This window comes from Nelusetta ayraudi, unplaced genomic scaffold (genome assembly GCF_046127955.1).
Source record: "Nelusetta ayraudi isolate G7.1 ecotype Tasmania unplaced genomic scaffold, CSIRO-AGI_Nayr_v1 ptg000005l, whole genome shotgun sequence".
In the NCBI taxonomy this organism is placed as follows: Eukaryota; Metazoa; Chordata; class Actinopteri; order Tetraodontiformes; family Monacanthidae; genus Nelusetta; species Nelusetta ayraudi.
Window position 1 is genome coordinate 1,935,416 of NW_027466055.1, and position 23,169 is coordinate 1,958,584.

Below are 23,169 nucleotides of genomic sequence, written 5' to 3' on the forward strand. Positions count from 1 at the left end.
ATCCAAGAGGAATAAACTGTCAGGTGTTGTAAAAGATGTCAAAAAGGCACTTATTCATCGAGCACAGCTCCATTTTATTTACTCCCCTGGCAAGCTATGTCTTCTTTTTTCATTATTTTCATACATAAATGCTTTGCTTGCTTAGGCAACATCAGCATGATTACAGTTTCTTTGTGAATGCAGGGGAAAAAATGTAAGTTCTCTGGTCTTTATGATTTGACACCCACGTTGGGGTGGGATGGGGGCATTTTTATTTTAGCTGTAAGCATGTGATATGTTCCAAATATAACATGTGCGTGGTCGGTCATGAGACTGTGACTGAGTTCCTTTCTGAAATGCACTGTCGAAGTTGCGCTGCATTCAACAGCTCTACCCCCAGAAGTGCTTACAGAGACCTGCTAAATGTATTCAAGAGATGTGAACTGTGTCTCTGAGTCTCTGTGTGACTGACAGAAACGGGGCTGTCGACTGAAACTCAGAGTTGGATGGGATTTTGAAAGTACAATATTTTCACCCAGTGCTGATGGCTGCATGGATTTTTTTTCATCCACAAAACATTTCTGTTCAAACATTCAGTTACTTGAACAGGTGAAGTGGAGGTAAAGTTTAGGTGTTTATTTTTTTTAATGTTTCGCTGCCTGGATGCGAAAAAAAAAAAAAAAATCTAATATTTTGCTACAAAGTTAAAAATTTCATCACTGCATTAAAATACTATATGTTAATATATCATATTAAAAACCAAGAATGCAGTCACTTAAAAGGATACAGTTACGTTTCTCTTATGAAGGTGATTTCCCACAGAAAGGAGAAAAGTCACATTGAAAGGCACCATATTTAGACCTCTGTTTACAGCATTGTTAAAACGCTAATTTTTTGACTTCCTCCTAAAAGTGGAGATTTTTTGTGTACTTCATTGTTTAGGACAAAAACAAGGCAACCACTAAAATAGTTGACAAACGATAGTGTCAAACAATTGACGAAAGAAGCCGTGTAACCCAATGAATAAACCCAATAACAAAAGAAAAACGACGAATTGACCCGACGGAAAGCCCATCACCAGGTGGTTGAGTTCTAGCGACAAGTGGTTGTGGGAGCAACACAACTTGCCAGACATGGACAGAAACCAGTGTCAGCTAAGGTGCAAATTATGTGATAGGAATATAGACACCACATAGAACAGCAACACTTTTGTAGAAATCAATTAGTGTCACTTAACTATACCGTACATCTTCTAAACCAAGTGTCCTCGACTACGACCAAGGTCTTCAGCTAAAGTGGGCTAACGTTGAAAGGAAGTCGCTGAACAAAACCGGAAATGCAGAACCAACTAACGATTTTAATCCCATCACAACTAAATTATTCGGGTGTGGTATCTTAACTTGAATTCCTAAAACAAAACAAAAACAAAACAAAAAAACAAAACAAAACAAACGACCGTAACAACAACAACTCAACTGATGTATCTATAGACGATAAGCGGTGTTTATTTTCTAGTCGTTGTATTATTTTGAATGCGATACCGGAAATTGTATTATTGTTATTCCTGTAGACGCTGTACGTGTTTACGTCAACGACGTAAAGGATCTTTGGCAAATGCAAGCTGTGAGGTAGTGGTCCCCCCCCCTATCATGCCGCTTCTTATCCCGGCCTCCGTGCTGAATAAACGCCCGGGGATGGGAGACTCCACGCCGACTGAATCCGAGCCGTGCTCTGCAACACCGGAACAGCCGGACCGTTAAACAAATAGAGGGAGTCGGGTTTTTATCTTTTCAAGAGAAGATGGCGGAGTTTTCGCCCGTCCTGCCGATGCGGGATGGAGGAGGACGACTCGGCCAGCCCATCTTCCCCCGGTCCAGATCTGGTTCCGAGTCAGAGAGCGAACTGTCCCAGAGTCTGGCCCGGACTAAGATCCGCTCGTACGGCAGCACCGCCAGCGTCACAGCCTCTCTGGGGGAGAAATTCATTGAGCATCGGGTTACAGACAGCGACACCCTGCAGGGGATCGCTCTCAAATATGGTGTCACGGTAAGATTTGCACTGCGATGCGATGTTCGTGTCCTTGCTCTGCCTGAGAAGATGACTAAGATAAACAGGCGATGGGGGGAATTTAAAAAAATAAAAAAATAAAGCAATGCTTATGCTGTCGGTTATGCAGCACTGACCGAGAAAATAGTTCAAAGTCATCACCACGCCTTCTGCTGTGGAGATCACGTAATGCACCTATTTCTATGAGCTGTGTTTTATCAAACCAGATAAAAGTTCATGTGGGTTATTTGAGATTTGAACCATTGGACGCGCAAATCCAGCCAGTATTACAGGCCCCCAAAAACCCTTTTCTCCTTTGCAGATAGACTGCAAGGTAAAATAGCCTGAGAAGTTGAGCAGACAAACAAAACAAAACTTATCAGTGTTTACTTATTATAGTGGTTTTCCATTTCCCTTTGTATTATGCGTTCATAGCATGTGTTGTAAATCTATTGAGTTTTATATTGCAGCATGGTGATGTTTGTTGATCACCAGCATCCATAACAAGAGGTCCTACGACAATAATAAATCAGTTGCGAGAGAAGGAAAGATTGTGTCTCATCACCCCTGACAAGCTGATTCATCTAGCATAAAGAAATCCTTGGAATCTTTTTGATTCTTTGCATAAATTTCAAAAATAAAAAAATATCTGCTTCAGATATCCAGAATAATGTAGAAAACTCAGATGCTCACCTTCGAAGAAAGAAACACGATTTGCATGATCTCGAGCCCTTCATTGGCTCACTGAGTGAACTTGTGCAAAGTAGAACCGTCATCTTAAAGTACTTTCTTACTGTGGCCTAATAGTTTGACATTAATTAGACATTAAATTGCTTGAAATGTGATCCTTATTTGCAAATGAATACCATGTTTAACGGCAACACTTGACAGTGGGGACACGGTGCTTTGATTCTATTTCAAACTTAAAAAAAAGAAAAGAGGAAGTTGGCAGGTTTCACAGCTCTTGATGCTTTTTCTTCCCCTCCTGCCTGATAACTGCAAACTCTTGTTTCCAGATGGAGCAGATCAAGAGAGCCAACAAGCTGTTCAGCAACGACTGCATTTTCCTGCGGAACAGCCTCAACATCCCCGTGGTGTCGGAGAAGCGCTACGTCTTTAACGGACTCTCTCTGGAGTCTCCTGACGGGGAGGGGGAGGCGGTGTGCCAGGAGGCCGAGTCGCCCTGCGTGGTGACCCAGGACATCCAGGGACCCACCCCGCCCTCCTCCCCGAGCCCTGCGGACTCCAGAGCCCCCCGGCCGCAGCCGGAGGAGCTGTCAGCCAAAGACTTCTTGCACAGACTGGACTTGCAAATCAAACAGTCGAAGCAGGTGGCACGCCGGCTCAAGGAAGAGGAAGTGAGGTGAGGTGTGGGACGTCCCCGAGCCCCCTGCTGTTTTTGCTTCTGCTTTCTGTGTGCAGGTGGCTCCGCTGGCGCCGCTCTGCACCAGACTCTTGAGGTTTAGTGCCAGCACTTCGCTCCAAGCAGCCAATCAGACAGTGGTTATTTTAGGGAGGTGCCATGTCTGAGGAAGTCGGCTCTCCTCAGACCTTCCCCACAATGTGTGGAGGGTCTGAGGAGGAGCCACCAGGCTCCAAACACACAGCCAGCACATTTGCTGTGCAGGGTTTTTTATCTCGAACCTGGATTAGTGGGCAAACGATGAGCGTGTCTCAGACTGATATGCTGATTGTCCCCTGACACCACTGACTTGGTATCTACTGTGATTGTAATTGAGCAATCAGTGGATCATTCATGCTTCCTTTACACATAATTACAATTGCTGGCAATTCAAATGCTTAAAATATACTCTGCAACACACTCCCATGTGCCTCTTATGGAAATAGACGTCTACGAGGAACAAACTGAAGGTTTTAACCTTCATTTCTTCCCTACTGCGCCACTACTGTCGTTCTGTCGTACTTGTCTTTATTTTGGCGATCCGCCATGATAACCTTGCAAACGCCAGCATTGTCAATCAGTCATACACTCACTGTTAACACATTTCATACACAGTAAGTGTCCTTCTTTGTGTGACGGTTCAAAGGCCAAATACGACTGCTGCAAGCTGATCTACAAGAAAAAAAAATATATATATGTGAGAACAGTTGCACTGCTGTGCCTGTGTTCTGAGCATCAGTCAACATTTCGACTTCGACTTTCTTTAGTGTCATTGCAAAAAACACAGCAGTGAGTACAGCAATCTTTTGCTACGCTGTATAATTTCAAAAATAAAAATATGAAACATCTGGAGGTAGAGTGGTGGTAGAATGAAAATAGAATAGATAGAATCTGGCCGTTCTGCAGCAGATGCTATAGAACGTTTAGTCAGTCTACTTGCCTTTGATACTAACGTGTACATTGTAGCAGGCAGAATACAATCCCGGGTTATACATCACTTTTGGGCTTTTTGATTTGTAACCTCGACATGCTGGCATGGAAGTAGACACCGGCTGGGAGTCAGGTGTGCAGTTGAGATCAAACATCTGAGGCGGAATGAAGACAGAACTCCTGATGTTTAACCAAGCTTCTCTGCGTCGCATCAGAGTTTCATCTCAAGGCATCAGGCATGAACACGTCTTCCTGACTGTGCATGTTGAGACAGAAACACTCTCATTTAGTGAGGTAGCTCTGCAGGCTCGACTTCCCTTTAGTCACAGCGTGACAGCTGTGTGGTTACTGCCGGTGCAGCAGGGACTGACTCACACTGCAGCACTATGATCGCACAGATAAGACCTTTTGCTCTGGCCACTTAAGTAGATAGGTGTGCACTTCCTAGGGGTGCTTCCATACACTTCTATTGACTCTCATGTAGCTGATTGGCTTTGAAAAGTTGTAGGAATGACAGTAATTTGACTGCTGCTATTTGACGACTGGGTTTGCATCAAAGTTTGTCTTCACGTTTGAACTGTTTTTGTTTGTTTTGGTTTTTTGTTTTTGCTCAATTTCATAAATGGCTCCTGACTAATGTTAATCAAGTGCTGATGCTCCTCCTCAGTCATGCTTCATCATTGCCTCACCCTTGTACATGTCAGGCCTGTCTAGGCTTGTGGTTGGAGTTGCGTTAACGACCGCTGGCCAACAAGTGCATGTAACTCTCACTCCTTCATTTGTCCGCTTCCTCCTTTGCAAACAACAACAACAATTTGTTGATCTGCCATGCAGTATTAGCATGCTGCTACTTGCTATTGTGTAAATCTCATTTAGCAAAAAACCCACTGACTTTTTTTTTTTTCTTCGTAATGAGGCATCAGAAGTTTCACTGGCCCCAGAAATCATTCTGTTGCTGAGACTGAGACTGACATGCTGGTTTACTGGCAGCGTCTGTGTCTAATTTCACTTGCTATCCAGGTCTCACTACCTTGGACATGTGCAGAGGAGGGATCGTGACTGTGGCAGTAGTGGATGCCGAGGTTGGGACTGGCAGGCAGAAGGCCAAGTGGAAGAGCAAAGAGGAGATTTAATGGATGTAGCACATTTAGCACGTTAGCACATTAATACTTCTTGATGTCAAATTATAGATATTTACTTCAGTCCTTAGCAGAAGAGATTTGAATGTTATATTGACCGGTTTCTGACTTCTCCTCTGCCTCACTGAATAGAATACGATGTTCTTGACAATATCATTGAAAAGGTTAAGAAGCAGAAAGTGGCAACTTGTCCTCCTTCAGCGGCAGGTTCAGCCCACGTTCAGGAAGCTGCGTCTCACCTTTAATGGCTAAACGGCAGTCCTAGTGAGAGATGGGAGTAAAGTGAGGCTGTTGTTGTAGTAAAGGTGTAAAATGCCTCTCAGCTCGGAATGGAAACCGTGCACGCTGGCGGTCACAGAACTTCCTGTAACATCCCACATTAAAGAAGCCTTGATGCCGAAGATGCATTAGGCGTCGAGCTGAAGACATCGGTGTGATGTGTTCTCTGAGGGAGGAGTCCTCTCTCTGCATCATCCATTATTCACACACACACACACACACACACACACACACACACACTCTGTGGTGAGAAGCTGAGGGACTAAGAGCATGATGGAGTTTCATCCGTGTGTGCATTCGTTGAGTGTTCTCTCCCCGTGGCCAAAAGTTGCTAAAATAACCAAGTTGTCCTCCTCTTCCTCCTCCACCAACAGAAACGCAGAGGAAGACCACACGCCCCCCGCAACGTCCTATCAGGAGATGTGAAGGACGAGTCGCACCGTCCAGCAGGACTCCTCCCGCTCTCCACCACTCCACCAACCTGCTGTTTGCCTTTCGTGTACGATGACACATGATGGGTATTGTCTCCTACAGACTGAGACTCTGCAACGTTCAGAGGAGAAATCTGCTGCTCGCAAACTCATCGGCTCATCCGCTCATCTCAACGCTTCTAAACGCGCTGTACAGAGACCACCTGCTGCACTCGTACGCAAGCACACACAGCACTAAGCAATTCAGGAAGGATTAGTTTGCGTTGCCTTGCTGGCTGCCTCCGATGTTCCAAATCCCCTCCGAGAATAGTATCATTGGAAAGTGTATTCGGGCCTTTCCTCACGAGCGTTCACCACGCTTGCGCACGCCACCGAACAGAACCGGTGGATGGACTTGAGCCTTTGAACGTGGTCCGTTTGCCCTGTTAGAAGCTTGTGTTGGGTTTTTCTTCTGTTTTGTTTGGAACAGAAGGGATTGCTTTGTTTTTTTGGAGGTGTGAATGCATTATTTATGTGTGTTGAGCCCCGTCTGTCACAGCCGTTATGTTGTGCTTTAAAATTCTATCGGTTTTATTTGAATATATGGGAATAAATATGTATTTAAATCAGACCTGGTGGGAGTGCGGACTCTGTTTCTTTGTTCCAGCTCAGCCGTGTCATCGCAGTTAAATACACGGATAAAGAAAGGCAAGTTTTTAATTGCTTTTAAACTTGGGAAAAAAAAAGAGTCACAGATATTGACACCTGAAAACACCAGTCTAAAGAGACGAGAGAATAGGATTCACAGACACATGCAGACACTACCCTCTAGCGGGCCCCCGAGGAATTGCAGTAAAAGAAAAAGGAGTACAAAGGGCGTTGACGTGATGCACAACAAATATATATATTTTTTTGGTAGAATTAAAAAGCGAAAATACATTAGGATCATACTCATACAACAACAAAAAGAAACATAAAAGGCTAAGGACAGAGTACGAGGAATGAGTACACTTCATGTAGTAACTGTTTCTGCAAAAAGAAGAAAAAGTCATGAGAACAGTAGTGGATGACAAAACTACAGCGTCGTCCTCTCAGAACATTCATCTCCCGCAGCAGGCGGGTCAAGGTCTGGATGGAAGGTGGTTACAGCAAACACTTTTAATTTCTCATTGCAAAATTAATCAATTTGCCGAAGTGAGTCATTTTACTGTTTTACCGTCTGTGTTGTGAATTCCCTTTTTGATTTTCTATGGGAACATTGAGAGGAAGGGTGAACACATCCCCATTAGCAGGTCGTTTGAAACTTAGATCTTTTTCTTCTTCCACGCCATGGAAAATGCAGTTAGACAGTCAGTGATTTGTTGGCGCTTTGATTGTGGGATTGAGTCCAGGTGGGTCGGAGGGAGGTTGGCTGTTACAGGCTGCTGTAGATCCTCTTGATGGTGTCTCCTTCATCCTTGGCGATGATGCCCTTCTCAATGTAGGAGTCAACCTGCTGGTCCATGAATTCCTTCAGCTTGGACAGGTCGTAATCTGGAACAGAATGGCACAGCAAGGGGTGGATGACCTCAGATTAAAGAGGAGCTGATGCAGAGCATAGGTCGTACCAGTGGAGACCCATATTATGCGAAATTCATCTTACAAATAACAGCAACAATCTGTCACGAGCAGCGAACAATGGATGAGAGGAATCCATTCATTACCTCTTTTGTGTGCTCGGCTTTTCAGACAATGGCTGCTAAAGCAGACAGTTCTGGAGGTCAGCCCTATGTGATGTCACAAGGAGTGTCTAGTAGCACCTCCTTCTGGTTGCCGACAGCGCCAACAACTGTCCCTGCCTTGTTTTGTCGCCTTAAACACATGGAAGCTTCAGCAAAGCACCAGCAGCAGATTATGGCCTTCAATGTTTTTTGTTTTTGTCTTTTTCTTGTTATTAATCATCAAACATCAACTGTGTAATCCTGCCTCACTGCAGCAACTGGACACATGTCCATCTAAAAATAGTGTGAAATGTGTGACCTTTAACTCTTCTTCAGACGTAACACCCAAACAAGTACAAAGCCGGTGGCCCTTCATCAAAGAGGATTAAGGTCAGAGCAAGTCTGGGCTAAGAAGACGCCACCAACAACAATGAAGTTCAAAGAGCAATTTTAAATTTCCACAATAAAATTCATCCATTTTCCAGACCTTCTTCCTCCTGCATTAAGGGTCTCAGGGTCTATGACTGTCATAGGGCGAAGGCAGGGTGACACCCTGGACAAGTGGCCAGTTTATCACAGGGCCACATAGAGAGAGTCTCTCTCTCGGCCCAGAATCGAACCCACGACCTTCTTCCTGTGAGGCGGCAGCACTAACCACTGCACCACCGTGTCACCCCCCCCCCCCCCCCCAACAACAAAATGATTTTTGGAAAACATTCCTCTTACAGGTCATCAGTGACTAACCAGGCTCCCTCCAGTCGTGAAGGGATCTTCTGACTGAAGTTCAGGGACACATGTTCACGTACTTCTAGAAACATCACACATCTTCACCTTGCCCCAAATGAGCCGTCATGATTGAGCACAGCACCATAAGGCCACAGTGTGACGGCGCTATATTTAGAAAGTGACCCAACCCAACTGTGTATTATTCATCCTGTTAACAAATGAGTTTCAGACATCGAGCAAACAGCGGCTGTGCCTCTTCCTGCTGCACCCGCCCGCCTCTGGATGGAGCAGGAGGCGAGAACCCACCGAGCGCAAACACACTCGCTAGCCGGCTGCCCAGCACAACCAACCAGCCTTTGGCCTTGGAATTAAATTACAGTTGATTTGCGGGAGACAAACACGCTGTGTGTAACGGATTAGGAGAGTGCGATTAGCAACGCCAACGCTCGGTAAATCTTGGCGGCGAGGGGCCAAGAGCCAAAAACCAGGATGTTGCAACTACGTCCATCTGCTGCTTTAGGTAATCTGTGTAGTGAGTGGGCTGGCAACAACACACACACACATGCACGCACATACACACACGCCTGCTGAAATTGTCCTAATGGATACTTCTGCTAGAGCAAACACAATAAATGGCCCGTCGCCAACTCTCCGTTTCTATGACAATGCTTTTTTTCTGGTTTGAAAAGGTCTTTGTTCTCCTTCAGCTGCACTTTCCACTTGTGAATAGCAGCGTGAGAGGATGAGGTTAGATAAGATATGATGATATCCTCTTAATTTAGCCCGAAGCTGATGAGGGAAGCAGTACTTCATCGCCAACGTGGCAGCTACAGAGATAGCCTTTACGGCACAAACGGTGGATTCGGGATCTCATTTTGACTTCCTGTGTGTGTGAAGTCTAGACTTGTCTATTGTGACGCCACAATCCAAGGCGACATCAGTGACAAGCAGGCGGGCAGGCAGGCAGGCAGGATGGCCCCTGTTGCCCCAGACAACCGTCCACACACCAGAATGCTAATGAGGCGCCCTATATAGCGCCGGCTTGGAGATGAGCACCAGGCTAAAGTTCCCCGCTGCGTCGTCCCCTCTGCCTCTTCACTCTCCAGTGTTGCAACCTCGCCGTCCACCCTCTGCTGAGTGTGGCCAACTTTCACTCACAGGCCAGTGGCTCAATCGCCGGTAGTGGTAAATCATAACTTAAAATAGGGTTTCAAAAAAGTATATGGTTCAGTTATAGTTTGAACTGCTTTGTTCCCAACAGACTCTGAAAAATTCAGGTCAAACTTTTGTTCTCGTGTCGCGCTTTTCTCACTGTACGTCGATGGGACGGCGCGTCGATTGGCTCGGTTTAGCACGGGCCGCTGAGCACCAGTAACTACAAATCTCACTGGGCTGTACGTTTTTTTTTTCTTTCTTTTATTTAATCCCTGTGACGTCCTGCTGAGACCCTCGCAACTGGTTGGATGAGCTGAATAATGAGAACTCATTAACATTTCATACTCCGCTGCCTGATGAAGCACCCACAGAGCATTGATTCCAGTCGGGCAGCAGGCGGCCACTCGGTCCTGGACGAGAGCATCCGGCTCGGAGTACACACTGCAGGCCCTCGGCCTCATTATTGCACGTTTGCTGTTTACAGGCAGCGCCGTTGAAAACTGGTGAATGTTTCAATTCATGAGCAGATGCTTGGCCACAGAGTTTCCAAAGCTTCTGTTTTTTTCATTTTAATGTTGCTGTGATAGAAATGCTAATTGTGTTTCAGCGCGGGTGGGCACACACAGGTAGGAGGGCGACAAATGAATAGATGCTTGTGTTGGAAAACAGAAGCTGCATTATGAGTAATTAGGACAAACTCACCAAGGCGTATACATATTCATGAGACCTGGAGGACAGCCTCCGTCCTGCTGGTCCTGCGCTCAGTCTCGTCCTAACCTGGGCCTGATTGTCTTTATTTTATTTCACCCTTTTTTCTTTTTTTTTTGACGCAATTAAGAGCTGATTCTTATTTACAAATGCAGCCTGAACCAAGAGCAAAGGTTCTTTGAGGGGTGGAGGAGAAACAATACAATGTTCTCTTCGTCTCTTTCTTCCTGTAAAGCAGCACTTTGGGTAAACAAACCTCTTAAAACAGCAATGAAAGGAGAATGCTGTGAGAGTTGCACTGAGACAGACTGGTCTCAGCACATCCACTGGCCACTCAGCGCACACACACACACACACACACACACACACACACACACACACACACACACACACACACACACACACACACACACACACACACACACACACACACACACCTCAGCCTCTCGCCGCTCTCTTCCTCCTATTACTATTCCATCTTCTTCTAAGCTTCTTCTTCTCACCATCTTTGCCGTCTTCCTTGCTGTGCTTCTTCAGCCACTCGATGTTCTTCCTGATGGCTTCCAGGTACGTCTCCGACTTGCCGGGCTGACCTTGAGAGACAGGGAGAGAAACGAGTGAAGGGGTGGAATTCTTCCACTGGAATGAATCAGGGAACACCATCCACGCCTCTGTGGAGCGTTTGTTCTTGGAAAGCATTAAGAAGAAAACTTTGACGGCTCTGTCTCGCTCCTATTAATTATACACGCTCAATGCGAACGCACTGGCGCTGAGCGCCGTGGTGTTTTCTTAAACTAGCAGCTGCCCTACGCCTCAGAAATGAAGTGCTGCAATCTTACTTATTTGGTTTTGTTTTTTGTAATTGTGTTTGCCCGCTTGCGTGGATTAATGCTGCTGCTGCTGCTGCTGCTGCTGCTGCTGCTGCTGCAGCTACAATAACAGCATCTGTGAGAAGCTTTTCCTCTGCATGTTATCGGACTGTCCTAGTTCAGGGACTTAGCGATGATTGACCCGGTCTGCTCATTTCCTGTCTACACTGCAGAGCCCAAACAAAATGTCTGACACAGCCTCAACGCTTGAGGTTAAAAAACTCAAAAGACACTGGCTGAGTCTGAGCAAACACTTCCGCTGGCACGAGGCTTCGGATTGCAGCGTTTTCATAATTCTCTGTTTATTTGGGAAATTCAATACACGGCACATCTGCGTAAATGTACGGAATAAACAAAAGAAAGGAGAGAAATAAAATGTAAAACAGGCGATAAACTCGCTTGGCACAGAATGTTTCAGTGTTCATCAAACACTGTGTTCTGATAAGGAGTTAGTTTATCCAGCTGTCGGCTATGCAATATGCAATGAGACATCAGGACTGGAGGGTGGACTGACTGCTCTCTGATGATGGCTGCTCCTCCTTGGTCGAGTCCTTCAGATTCTCGTACTCCTTCTGCATCTTGGCAGCTTCGGCTTTGGTGTTGTCATCCTCGTCCAAGTTTCTCTCTGCTGCAGACACACAAAAATCACAGCTGGAGCTCAGATTGGGAGGTGTACAGACAACTGCATATTTGTAACAGGCAAGTCTTACGTATTATTATTATTATTATTATTGTTCTTATTAACTTCACAAACGAAGTGACCTGCATGTTTCCTGTCGTGTTTAGACTCCTTTGACAGAGGCTGCTTGTCTTTCTGCTTCCACATGATGTTTTTTCTCACACATGATCACATTTGCCTCAATTTTAAAGATGTCACACATGTGTGTCAAGACAAAGTGAAGCTGCTGCTGGTTCTCCAGGCAACGCCACTGTCAAGGGAGCCTGTGATCCCTCGATGGTTCACATTCTGTTTCACAACAACAGAGAACGGCTTTTTGCAGACTTTTACCAGCGAGTCCGATGTATTCAGGGCCCCCGAGTGATTTTCCCAGCTTGTTCTTGGTCTGCATGGCGATCATTGCATCCAGATTTTCTGCAGATTGAGGAAAGAGGCCAGAGGAACATTATCTAAAATCATCACTGTGTCGTCAGTTCCCTCTATGATTGGAGAATATGAATCTTTGCGGGTCCCACATAGAGACATCAGCATTGGGAAAGGCTTTCACTCAATTATGAACAGAATTTTCAGGAAATTGATCAACTGATGAACAGTTATAAAGATTCATCAAGCTGGAAACAGAGTTCAATCTTTTGTCATTGAAGCCCAGTGGAGTTGAAACAAAAATGGCTGGTCTGGAAGGGCTCTAGCATGAAGTAGACCTGAGCAAAGAGGGAAAGAAGAACAATGGAAGGAAGGAGCCAACAGTAACGGTAAGCTGTTGATGTATTATCTCCATTTACTCAAGACTTCTCTGATATCCCAACATCACACAACAACATCAAGCGGCATCGGTCGTGAGTCGTGCAGCCACCTGGAGGGTCTGTCCTGAGCCGTCTACCTCCACAGAGCCTCTCCCCCCCCTCCTGCACCGATATCTCTGGCCGCCTGACGGCCTCGTGGCTACAATCCCCTCAGGCAGATTTACACTGATTGGCAGCTTTGCCTATTCAGTGCACCTGGGTGACTCATCGGCAGTGGAAAAGGCCGGCGGTGGATGCATACGTGGCAGGTGGGGGGCATTAACATGTTGCTAGGTGATGGTGGAATACCCTGTCCTTATCTCCTCACAACCTTTCAGGCCTGAAATCTCAGAGCGGTTGTCTAGGAGACCTGCGTCCAACCTGCCTGCCGCCTGCCGTCGGGTCGTCAGCCGTGAAGGAGCACAATCATCTGCAGCTGCTGCTGCTGCTGCTGATTAATCCAGAGACAGCCTACTTAGATTAGCCTTAATTTGACACCAGATCATTGCTCCTGTGTTTGGAACTGTCACTTTGTTAAAGAAAACAAAGACAGTAACGCCTGCGCTGAGTCACTTAGTGATAATTAGTCTTGAAATCCATTTATTAGTGGAAACGGAAGGCTGTATACATACAAAAATGGGTTTCCTTTCATTTTCATGACTATTATTGGGTATTATTGCAACTAATGGTCACTACAATGTTGTTAACATCCCTGGTCTTTGGCACACTAATGACAGGCAGACCTATTTTAAAACAAAATATGAGCCACAGCCGGTCTTATTGTTAAGTATGTATACGTGTCCATGGGTTCACACATTTATTGAACAATGAAATAAAAACATTCAGATAAGAGCAGCCCAGCTCACTTAGTGCGGCCACGTGCGTGTGAATGGGGATGTCCCGGGCATGGTTTTCGTCTGAAACTGAATGTCATCTTGATAAGGAGAGCGATGCTGAGTCTCCCAGAGCTCACACACACACACACACACACACACACACACACACACACACACACACACACACACACACACACACACACACACACACACACACACACACACACGACAGCTGTCCCATTCTGGTGGCTGACCTTTCCACCGGCAACTAATGTGATGTGCGGTCTTAAAACCTGGCTGCTGTATAGCTTGTCCCTGACACTAATCTGTTTGTGGGCTACAGGATTCACACTTGACTGACTCTGCTAATAGGGAACATTAGCTTGACTGAGGCCATAAAGAACGGCAGGAGAGTGCACACATGCAACATGCAGAGGAGGAGGAGGATGACGCATCATGAGTAATGAAATAAACAATTTCACGCTTGTGTTTCACATATGTTATCTGCAGTGACAGACATAAACATTCAGATATGACTAGAAAGAATCTGATCTTGATGTCTTTTTTTCTAGGTTTTACATTTACAAAACCAGGGTATTTTTACTGGAGCATTCTTTTGAGGTCAAATCATAATGTTTGATATAAGTATATATTTACCTTTTCTTTTAAAGCACTGCTAAAACACTCAGTCAAGCCTTACCTAGGTAGGACACGCCCTCTTCTGGCGTGATGGTGCCGTATTTCACCATCATCTTCACAAAGTCAATCAGTGTCTTCATGATGGTGATCAATGTCTCTCTCTCTTGAGTGTCTTGTTCTGCAACAGTAAACCAGGGCGCTGAGTCAAAACCAACGGCAAATGGGAAAAAAAAAAAAATGGTAACCATGGCGCTAATGTGTTCGGACTGCGGGGGCATTAGAAACAACGAGCTGTGTGAACGCTTTCCATCAGCACATCCTCCAAGGAGAAGCAAAGGATGAAGAGATACGAGCACAGCAAAAGCTCTGCAGTCGTCTCCTCTAATGTGACCAGCGGTGACTGAATCCTGACTGGCCAGGACAGTTTGAAGAACTGTTTAAAGCAGAAGACACAGTTGTACCTCCTTTGATGTAAAACATGGACCACGGGTAGCGGTAGTAAAAAACAAATGAAACAGAAATACAAGGCTAATGTCATTTTCAAAGCTGCTCCTCATATGAGTCAGAAAACAAACCCATTTTTCTTTTCCTGAAATTGAGTTTGGATCTTATAGAGTAAATGTTTGCTGCAATGAACTGGGAGGTGTCCAAGGTGTAACACCACAGCTGGGACTGGCTCCAGCATCCCTGCGGCTCTGCTTGCAGCACAAGCAGTGATGGAAAGTGGGTGGATGGATGCGAATGAAGCTCTTTGCAGCTGGCAAAAAAACCAAACAAAAACAAAGCACGCAGGACGATATGCGAGTTCTTATTGAACAGGAAACATGACTACAGACGTGGTTACCCACATTCGTAGTTCTTCTTCAGCCAGGCTGCAGTTCTTCTTGTTCTTACCTGAGTCCAGGCTTCTGAGCAGCTGGTAGAAGTTGGGGAAGTACTGCAGGTCCTGGAGCCCGTCGGCAGGGTTCACCTCGTTGCCCCCCTCAGCATCTTTGTCCCAGGAGTTGTCGGCTGTGTCGCCCTCATCTTCCGCATCCCTGTCCGCCTCGTCCTCGATCTCATCCTCGTCCACTTCCTCCTCCTCGTCGTCCTCGTCGTTGTAGCTGCGCCTGGGGGGCTCCCAGGCGTCCTTCAAACGCCAAGGTTTTCATTCTTATTGTTGCCATTCTCGCTTGTTGTTTTGCTTGGTTTTTAATCAATCCTGCTTTTCATGTACAAAAAACAGCAGCCCGTGAGCTGATCGAGACGTAACTGAGGGTTTGGATGTATGTTGGAAGATTGTTTGTTTCAAGGAGATAAATATTAAATGTTCCCCGGTCAAAGAGAAGTAGAGGATACACACAAATATATTGATTTAACAATAAATTACACCTGAGACATCGGTTTGCAAAGAGACACAGGAGGTCATAAATTGCAGTGCTTCGTGTGACATTTGTCAATTTAGCAGAGAATGAACTGAGCCATCCGCTGACGTGGGCTGACTTTATACCAGCAAATTAAGCTGACACTATAGGTGAAACCTGACTATTGATACACTTGATTGCCTTTTCCTGCTTTACCGTGTCTGCATCTGATCCCTGGTCATCCTGCTCTCCCTTGGGGTCCTGGTCGTTGCTCTCGATGTCTTCCACTTCGTTATTTTTGGCGTTTTTGGCAATGAGGTCCTGAAGGGCTTCAGCCACCTGGTACTCCAACGTGTCAGCTTGGCTTTCAGTGATCTACACACAAACACAAAGCGAGAAGAAAGAGGCACATTTAGAAAATGCTGTTCAGTGAAGAGCACGGCAAGGTGTGGTGGATGAAAAGGTGGCGATTGATTTATCACTGCCTGCAGTTACCCAGAGACCAATCTCTGGGAGCATTTTCAACTTATTGAGTGTCCAACCAAGTAATTCACAGCCAAGCTCGAGGAACAAAGCACAATTCACACATTTCACAAACTGCTAGTGAGGAAACGGGGAGCGGGGAGGGTGAGAGAGCCGCCGGTGAGGAGATGTCACGCTGCAGAGAGAGAAGAAACTCACCAGTCCCAGTTTGAGCAGCTTGGAGACGATCCTGTCGAACACTCCTCGGTCGTCCTCCTCGTAGATCTTGTTGGCGATTTTCTGGACGATGTCCTCGGCTGTCAGCGGAGTGCCGTCCACCTGACGGAAGCTCTCTGCTTCGTCTGAGGAGAAATAACCCAGTGCTGTGAAATTGATCTGTGCCTCTCCTGACCCACTTTTGATTCTCTGGATGAACTGTTTTATGCTCCTCTGCGCCTCTGCAATGATTTTTGTTTGTTTCTATTTTGAACTATGGGCTTTGTTTCTTATTTAGATTTGTGTAGCCAGTCGAGTCAATAAAGAATGTTCTGCAGTGATTTTAAGTTGGACACCTTGACTGACTGCTTTTTTGAGCTGTCTGTTGACGATGGGACAGAATCACTGTTTGTAGTGGTCTTCAAAGTGTGTGTGGTATGTTTCACTGCCTCTAAAATGTACAAGTGTAACAGTCACAAAACCTCTTTTTGGAGAAAAGTGTTTCTCCCTCCTGATTCTTACATAACGGTTCCTGCTGCCTCCTAAGGCCCGCGCACAATAAAAATATGCGATGCCAGCACACTTTTAGCCTTGAGAGTGGGTTGAGTCATCACTGTTGTACTGTAGCTCCCATCGCCAGGCTGACAGCGCCAAGAAAGTAATTGAAAGGCCAGGAAGTATCGAAATCCAGAGTGAAAATGCCAAATTTAGAAATGCCGTAACATAATAGTGTGACAAGCTGCCTGCCATGGCCAGGATGAGCCAATCAGTGAAGAGCAGTTTGTGCCTAAGTCACCTCACCTCCTTGTGCTGATAGCTGAATAATAAATGAAGTGTCTATCAAGGGAAGTTGATCAGCTAAAAATCTGTGGAGATTAAATTAGTATTCTGTATTTGAAGGATTGCGGTGTCTCTTGCATGTTTCTCTGGTTTATTGACCGCATGAGACGGAGGCAATGGTGATCAATATCGCTTAGATATGGAATTAAAAAATGCACAGGAGGAGTTTGGAGTTTGCAGTCACAAACAGTGAGAGAAAGGCACGAAATAATCTCCCCCCAGCGCGTGGTTAGTCTTTGACTTCTGCCTCTGCTAATCCCCATCATATGCTCCTCTTATCTCAGCCCAATCTTTCTTAAAATGTCTGCCTGGTGCTCGGCCGCTGTCAGACAGTTGGACACAACATGGGTTCGGCCCTCGGCCAGCGCGGTCAAAAGGTGAAAACAAGGCTTCAACCAGACGTACCCTGGTACTTGCTGTTGTCCATCCCATTCTTGGTGGAGTCGTAGTCCTCGGCCAAGCGGCGGCTCTTGGTGGAGTCTGAATCATCTGGGACGTACTGGTCGTCCTTCTTGGGTGGCGCCTCAGTGGTCTCCTTTGAATTCTGGCCGTCGGCCAGCGATTTCAGGACAGTTAAGTCATCGAGATTCTGGTCTGAATGTGCGTCCTTGGACAGAGCAGCGCGCCTGCTCTCTGAAAAGGCAGCATAAGACGCAGCGGTCAGTCCAGAGGGCGAATGAGGTGAAGATGATCCTCTCTCATATTGTATGCATTGCTACGAATGAGGTTTGATCAACAGGAAGTGCTGCAATATGAACCCACTCAGACGGGAATAAATTGTTTATTTGACCGTCAATAAGGTTTCCACCTACCAGCCAACTGCACGGCAGCCTTTACGCTGTCCGCCTCTGCAATCTGGGGAGATATGGACACAGTAAACACCAAAATCCTCCAGGATATAAACTCAGAACGATCGTTTGGCTCGGATGTTAAACAAGCTGCCATAAACCTGCAGTAGGGCCGGATATTAGATGAGGAAATAAGTTTACCTGCTCCTCCAGGGGTCTCTCCTCCGTCAGCTGTCTGTTGTACACTGTTTTATCTGCTAAACAAAAGCAGAACGAAACGAATTTAAATTCAAGTCTGACATCATAAAGTATCACATCCAGAAGTGTCTCAAGCTTAGAAACGTTTCCCGTCTTTCCTTCTTAATTTTTTTTAAAATTTTTTTTATTTATTATTTAAATTTTCTGATATATTTCCGTGCACCGGATGTACAATGTGATCCTTTCCCCGAGCCTCCCAACTCACCACCGCGCAGGCAGAACTTAATCGGATTATCAAACAAAAGATTAAACCGCGGCGAAAATAGACCTCAAGCGGCCATGACATGCGACCGGTGCGGGGGGGTCGGAGCCCAGCAGTGGCTCAACTTTAATGCACGTCACTGATAAGATTTGCTGTTGTTGTTATTGTCTTTTTCACCGCTTTCAGGTTGACTTTACAAAAAACAAAACATGACAAAGTGAACGGATACGTGTCCAATAACGAGGGATGAAAATAGTGAAATCCCAACGTAGTTTAGCACAAAGAATGAGTTCTGGTTAACAATGAAATGAACATGAAAACAAGGAGCCGTTCACGACGACCACCGCTGCCTGAGCCGTCGAGTCTCCCAAGAGCCATGTGCAACACAAAGAGTTCCTATACAAGGCTGCACAACGCGCTTCCAAAAGCTCCAATCCCGCTCTGTATCTCGCGTCAACATTTTCACTCGGGTCTTGCCCCGGTGCTACGCTACGACCTCAGATGGTCGCCGACTCACCGTCAGTGGAAGGTGTCGGTGTCGGTGTCGGGAAGCCGAACACGGGGCTCAACACGCTCAGAGCCACGAGCTGGAGAAAGACGACGAGGCCGAGGGATTTTGGCGCCATCCTTTGCAAACGAAGATCTGCCGAGTCGGGCTCGGATCCACAGTACCGACCGAGCGACCGAGCGAGCGACCGCTGCCCGTGGCGTCTGCTGAACGTGTGGACAGCTCCGCTCCGCTCCGCTCCGCCGGAGGACGCCGCCTCCTGGTTCCCCCCCGCCGACCTGAGTGAGTGAGTGAGTGAGACGCAGCCGCCCTCGTCCCGATCGTCCCGCCCGCTACCGGAGCTGTTGACGAGCCGCTGGTGCTGAAAGCAGGTCACCTCGCCGTAATTATAGCCAGATAAGCAGGGGAGGCTGTCCAAGCCCCGTGTGAGCTGCCGCATCACCTGCCAGCCAGAGAAATGGAGCCCGCTAAGACCTGCCTCCTCTCAGACAGAGGAGGAGGAGGAGGAGGAGGAGAGGAGGAGGAGGAGGAGGGGAGAGCCTCGACACTCTCCAGCAATGGCACTGCTGTTCACTCACAAATGTGACTTTGTGTAAATCTGTTGGCAAATTCATCCAATTGAAAATCGTTTTTAAAGAAGTACAAATGACAACCTCCACTGCGACTTCACTTCAATTTGAAGACGTGCTTGTTTCTTTCCTCTGGAATAGATTGTCGTTTCGACAAACAAAACGCTGACCTGTACCTCCTGGCAGCCTTGGGAGGGGTGGGGGTGTTGGGAGGTGGTGGTGGTGGTGGGGGGTATCCCAGCGAGTCGTGCGTCACACACAAGGTTGTAGATCTTTCACGGTCAATAGCAACCTTTATTAAACCGGAAAGCGTTCACACAAAGAAAGTATCGCCCCCCCCCCCCTTTTATTGCCGCTTTGCTTTTATTAGATAAGACATTGCAGAATTAGATTGAAGACTGACGTCTTTTTTTTCAGGAGTTATTACTTGTACTTTCCACCAACCTGCTCTGTGAGATTTCCACAGGTCGATTAGCTCCGCTGCTGAGATTATGAAGGAAGCACTTGGACCGTGTACTAAACCGTGTCCTTTCATATTTTAAAATATCAATGTAATTTGAATGACAAAGCAAAACGAGATTTGATCAAGTTGTCTTTGTGACATGGATTAATGCCGACGACAAGTCCTCATCAGACCTGGGACATAGATAGGCGTTGTGCCTGACATTGCAAAAGCGTTGGCGCAGAGTTAACTGGACTTTTCATGACATTTGACCTTCACTACAGCGAAGCAGTAACGTGAGATAGCTTCCTCACGTCAGTGCTTTTCAGAGCTCTGACGTCAGACACTGGAGGAAAATTCGACCATGTAATATTCATAATTACTGGGACTATTTGTTTCAGTGTACACACTCTGAATGCAGTTGTAAAACAAGGTCAGGCTTGACCTGTCCCAGAAACAGCTAAATTGACACTGCAGCAGGGTAAACGGCTTTACAGAGATGCTGAGAGGTTGTTTCAATTCCTGGGTGACTGGGATCGAAGCGGTGCAAGATGCAATGCAGTGAAGTGGAGGCCAAATCAATTTAGTCTGAGGATGCCTTTGCAAGCCTGTGTAATGACTCAGCGGGGAGTGGAGGAGAACCTTGTTTGATGACATGAGCTGCTAACATAAGCTTTCAAATTGTCGTGTGAAGAGAATTACATCTTTCTGCACATATCAGAGGCATGTTTCACTACACGGACAAAGGCACGTGCTGTATCAGAAGCCTCCATTACAATCTGTCTTTCTTGTTAGGAAGAAAGAGTCAGTGTGTGAGGACTAACTTGCCAAACGTGAAGTATTTAAAATTCCCTTAAAAAGATGTAAAATTCACACATTTGTGGCAAGAGGGTGACGATCTGACTTGACTAACAGAGGTTCTCCGTCAGCCTCAGCTCTCGCTACATCAGCTACGATATATATACTGTATGTTTGTCACTACTGCCATCTTGAGGTCATACGTTGTGAATACATCTGGAATATTATGCATGGAAGAAAGAAAGTTGTTCCTACAGGCAAAAATGACACAAACAAAATTCAAATGAGGTAAAAAAAAAAAGCACAACACAACTTAATAGGTGAAAAACTGCCCTTTTACAATTCCCATTTAGTATCTTGTCTTACATTTCCTGGATCTTGTTTACATTTTCTAATAATGCAGATGCAATGCATGCCATGCCATTCACCTGCCTTGCAAGTCACATATTAACAAACATTTGTTTGATGTTATCAGACACAAATTATTATTGACACTAGTTATGCAGTAGTGTGGCTATTGGAGCTGAGAAATGGTGGAACAACGCCCCCTGGCGAATTTCACCCCAGGATTAATTACTGGTTCTTAGGGAGGCTAAAAGTTACACAGGTTCGGGATCAACTCTGGACAGAGACAATGATTCAAATTCAGCAAATATTCTTCATTGCACAAATCCTGTAAAAAGCTTCAGCAAACCAGTCTAGGCACTGAGCCAAACAAACGCTATCAGGCAGCGGTGCCAGACTCAACAACTCGCCCGACACAGTGAGCGAGCCAAAAACAGCAGCAGTGACCACGACTCCTGCCTGATCCAACATGAGGAAACACCTGGACCGGTAGTCAACCGGAAGTTAAGGAACCAGTGAGAAGGAAGCGGTGTGTCTACCTTTTCTGCTGCAAAAAGAAGCATGAACAGCGCCATCCAGCGCTCTGCTGAGTGTGAAGCCCCTCCATCCATGTTGCACACCTGCACCACCACGCCACGCCACGCCACGCCAGGCCAGCTCAGGGGACAACCGGAACCGGAAACAACAGATTGGTGTCAGGTGCGACCAGCCCGGTATATTGAATAAATATAAAGACATAAATAAATAAAATAAATAATCAACTCTGTGTGCAGGGGGAGCAGGTATAGAAAACGACTGACTGGCTGAATAAATATTCTGTTATAAATGCCTGTGAGAAAGTTCAGCACCAAATTATACATTTGGTTCAAGGGTCACGTTTAAATCTCTCCATAAAAAAAAAAATCACTTTGCAACGTTTAAAATATGTCCTGCCCCCCCCCACCCAATAGTTTCTTTGGTAACCTGTATTTACAGGTTGCGTCGCGTTTTCGCAGGCTCAATACTACCATCATGCGTTCATTAGTTATATTGCAATCTCTGTTGAAATTACAGTTGGTCATAAACCAAAACTCGACAGACATAAAAACAGACATCAATTATATTAAATACCCCAAGAAGATTTACGACATTAATACTTTTTGCTTGGTTTTCTGTCTACTGACTGTAAGACTTGCTTAATGCTCATTAAATTGAGAGTTTGAGGGGATACATGAATGCGCCACAACTAAAGCCTGGAGTGCACTATTGCCATGGTATTCATTTGTGTTAATCTTTGTAAATGTCTGCACTTTGGCTTGGCCCTGGCAAAAACCTGGCAGTAAATGCCCTCTGAAAGTTAAAGAGTAACTGTGGCCACAGATCAAGGGCACGTTGGAAGGAGATGAATTTCCCCTTTCACATTAGACAATGTCAAGCTGTTTTTTAAACTTAGACTGAACATGTAGCTCCAAAGGAAACAGAAACAGAACTTCCCATTTAAGGTCCTGTTTTCATTCCACAGAAAGTTGGGAAGTGAGTCCCCCCCAAAATTAGGACTCACTTCCCAGCTTTCTGTGGAATAAAAACAGGACCTTCGATGGTTAAGAAAGGCAAAATCAAAAACTATAAACCACCACCACAAACAGGATGCCATGTGTTTACTGGTGAGGTTTCCAGTTCCTGTTCAAGAAACTCTGTGATCCCACTGTCTTGGCTTTTGTGTGTGATTGTTTGGCTCGGCCTTTATGAGCCACGCAGTAAAGACTGAATAAAGACGGAGTGCAGAGTGAGCATATTAAAGTCTAGAAAATTCTATGTTGGGTCCCAGAGTGAAAACAAAATGATTTATATACTTTTTTGTATTGATTTGGTGTTATTTTATTGCTTGTTATGTTTGTTTGTTTGTTGTATGCAGCGTTTAGTGCAGCTGACTGTAACATGTATACAATAGAAATATAGAGTAAACTTTTATTAGTCCCACATGGGGAAATTGCACTTTACAGCAGCAGCGGGGATCATAGCTAAAGATATGGAAATAATAACTCATAAGAATGAACATTTTAAAAACCCTATAAACAATATGAAGAGTGGCTGCATATAGATAAGTACTTGTGCCTGTGTGCTCTTTTATTGCGTCCGG

At 45.6% G+C, this 23,169-nt stretch overlaps 2 protein-coding genes across 2 annotated transcripts; one reads left to right on the forward strand and one right to left on the reverse strand.

The window, feature by feature from the left end:
* Positions 1-1,570: 1,570 nt before the first annotated feature.
* Positions 1,571-6,816, forward strand: lysmd2 (LysM, putative peptidoglycan-binding, domain containing 2). Its single transcript, XM_076048574.1, has 3 exons — positions 1,571-2,025; positions 3,042-3,388; positions 6,150-6,816. Exons 1-3 carry the CDS (start codon positions 1,780-1,782, stop codon positions 6,199-6,201), a joined length of 645 nt encoding a protein of 214 aa, XP_075904689.1. The 5' UTR covers positions 1,571-1,779; the 3' UTR covers positions 6,202-6,816.
* A 72-nt stretch (positions 6,817-6,888) lies between these two features.
* Positions 6,889-19,351, reverse strand: scg3 (secretogranin III). Its single transcript, XM_076048563.1, has 12 exons — positions 18,906-19,351; positions 18,130-18,182; positions 17,953-17,995; positions 17,546-17,773; positions 16,304-16,446; positions 15,839-15,997; positions 15,174-15,408; positions 14,341-14,457; positions 12,353-12,436; positions 11,858-11,971; positions 10,978-11,067; positions 6,889-7,718 (listed from the first exon to the last, which is right to left on the reverse strand). Exons 1-12 carry the CDS (start codon positions 19,333-19,335, stop codon positions 7,600-7,602), a joined length of 1,815 nt encoding a protein of 604 aa, XP_075904678.1. The 5' UTR covers positions 19,336-19,351; the 3' UTR covers positions 6,889-7,599.
* Positions 19,352-23,169: the final 3,818 nt, after the last annotated feature.

Coding starts and splice junctions, on each gene's coding strand:
- scg3 (XM_076048563.1), bottom strand. CDS start 19,335: ATGCGGCAGCTCACACGGGGCTTGGACAGCCTCCCCTGCTTATCTGGC. Junction 17,774..17,952: donor GGCTGCCGTGCAGTTGGCTG/GTAGGTGGAAAC, acceptor CTGCCTTTTCAG/AGAGCAGGCGCGCTGCTCTG. Junction 7,719..10,977: donor CAAGGAAGACGGCAAAGATG/GTGAGAAGAAGA, acceptor ATTCTGTTCCAG/ATTACGACCTGTCCAAGCTG.
- lysmd2 (XM_076048574.1), top strand. CDS start 1,780: ATGGCGGAGTTTTCGCCCGTCCTGCCGATGCGGGATGGAGGAGGACGA. Junction 2,026..3,041: donor CTCTCAAATATGGTGTCACG/GTAAGATTTGCA, acceptor TCTTGTTTCCAG/ATGGAGCAGATCAAGAGAGC. Junction 3,389..6,149: donor CTCAAGGAAGAGGAAGTGAG/GTGAGGTGTGGG, acceptor CTCCACCAACAG/AAACGCAGAGGAAGACCACA.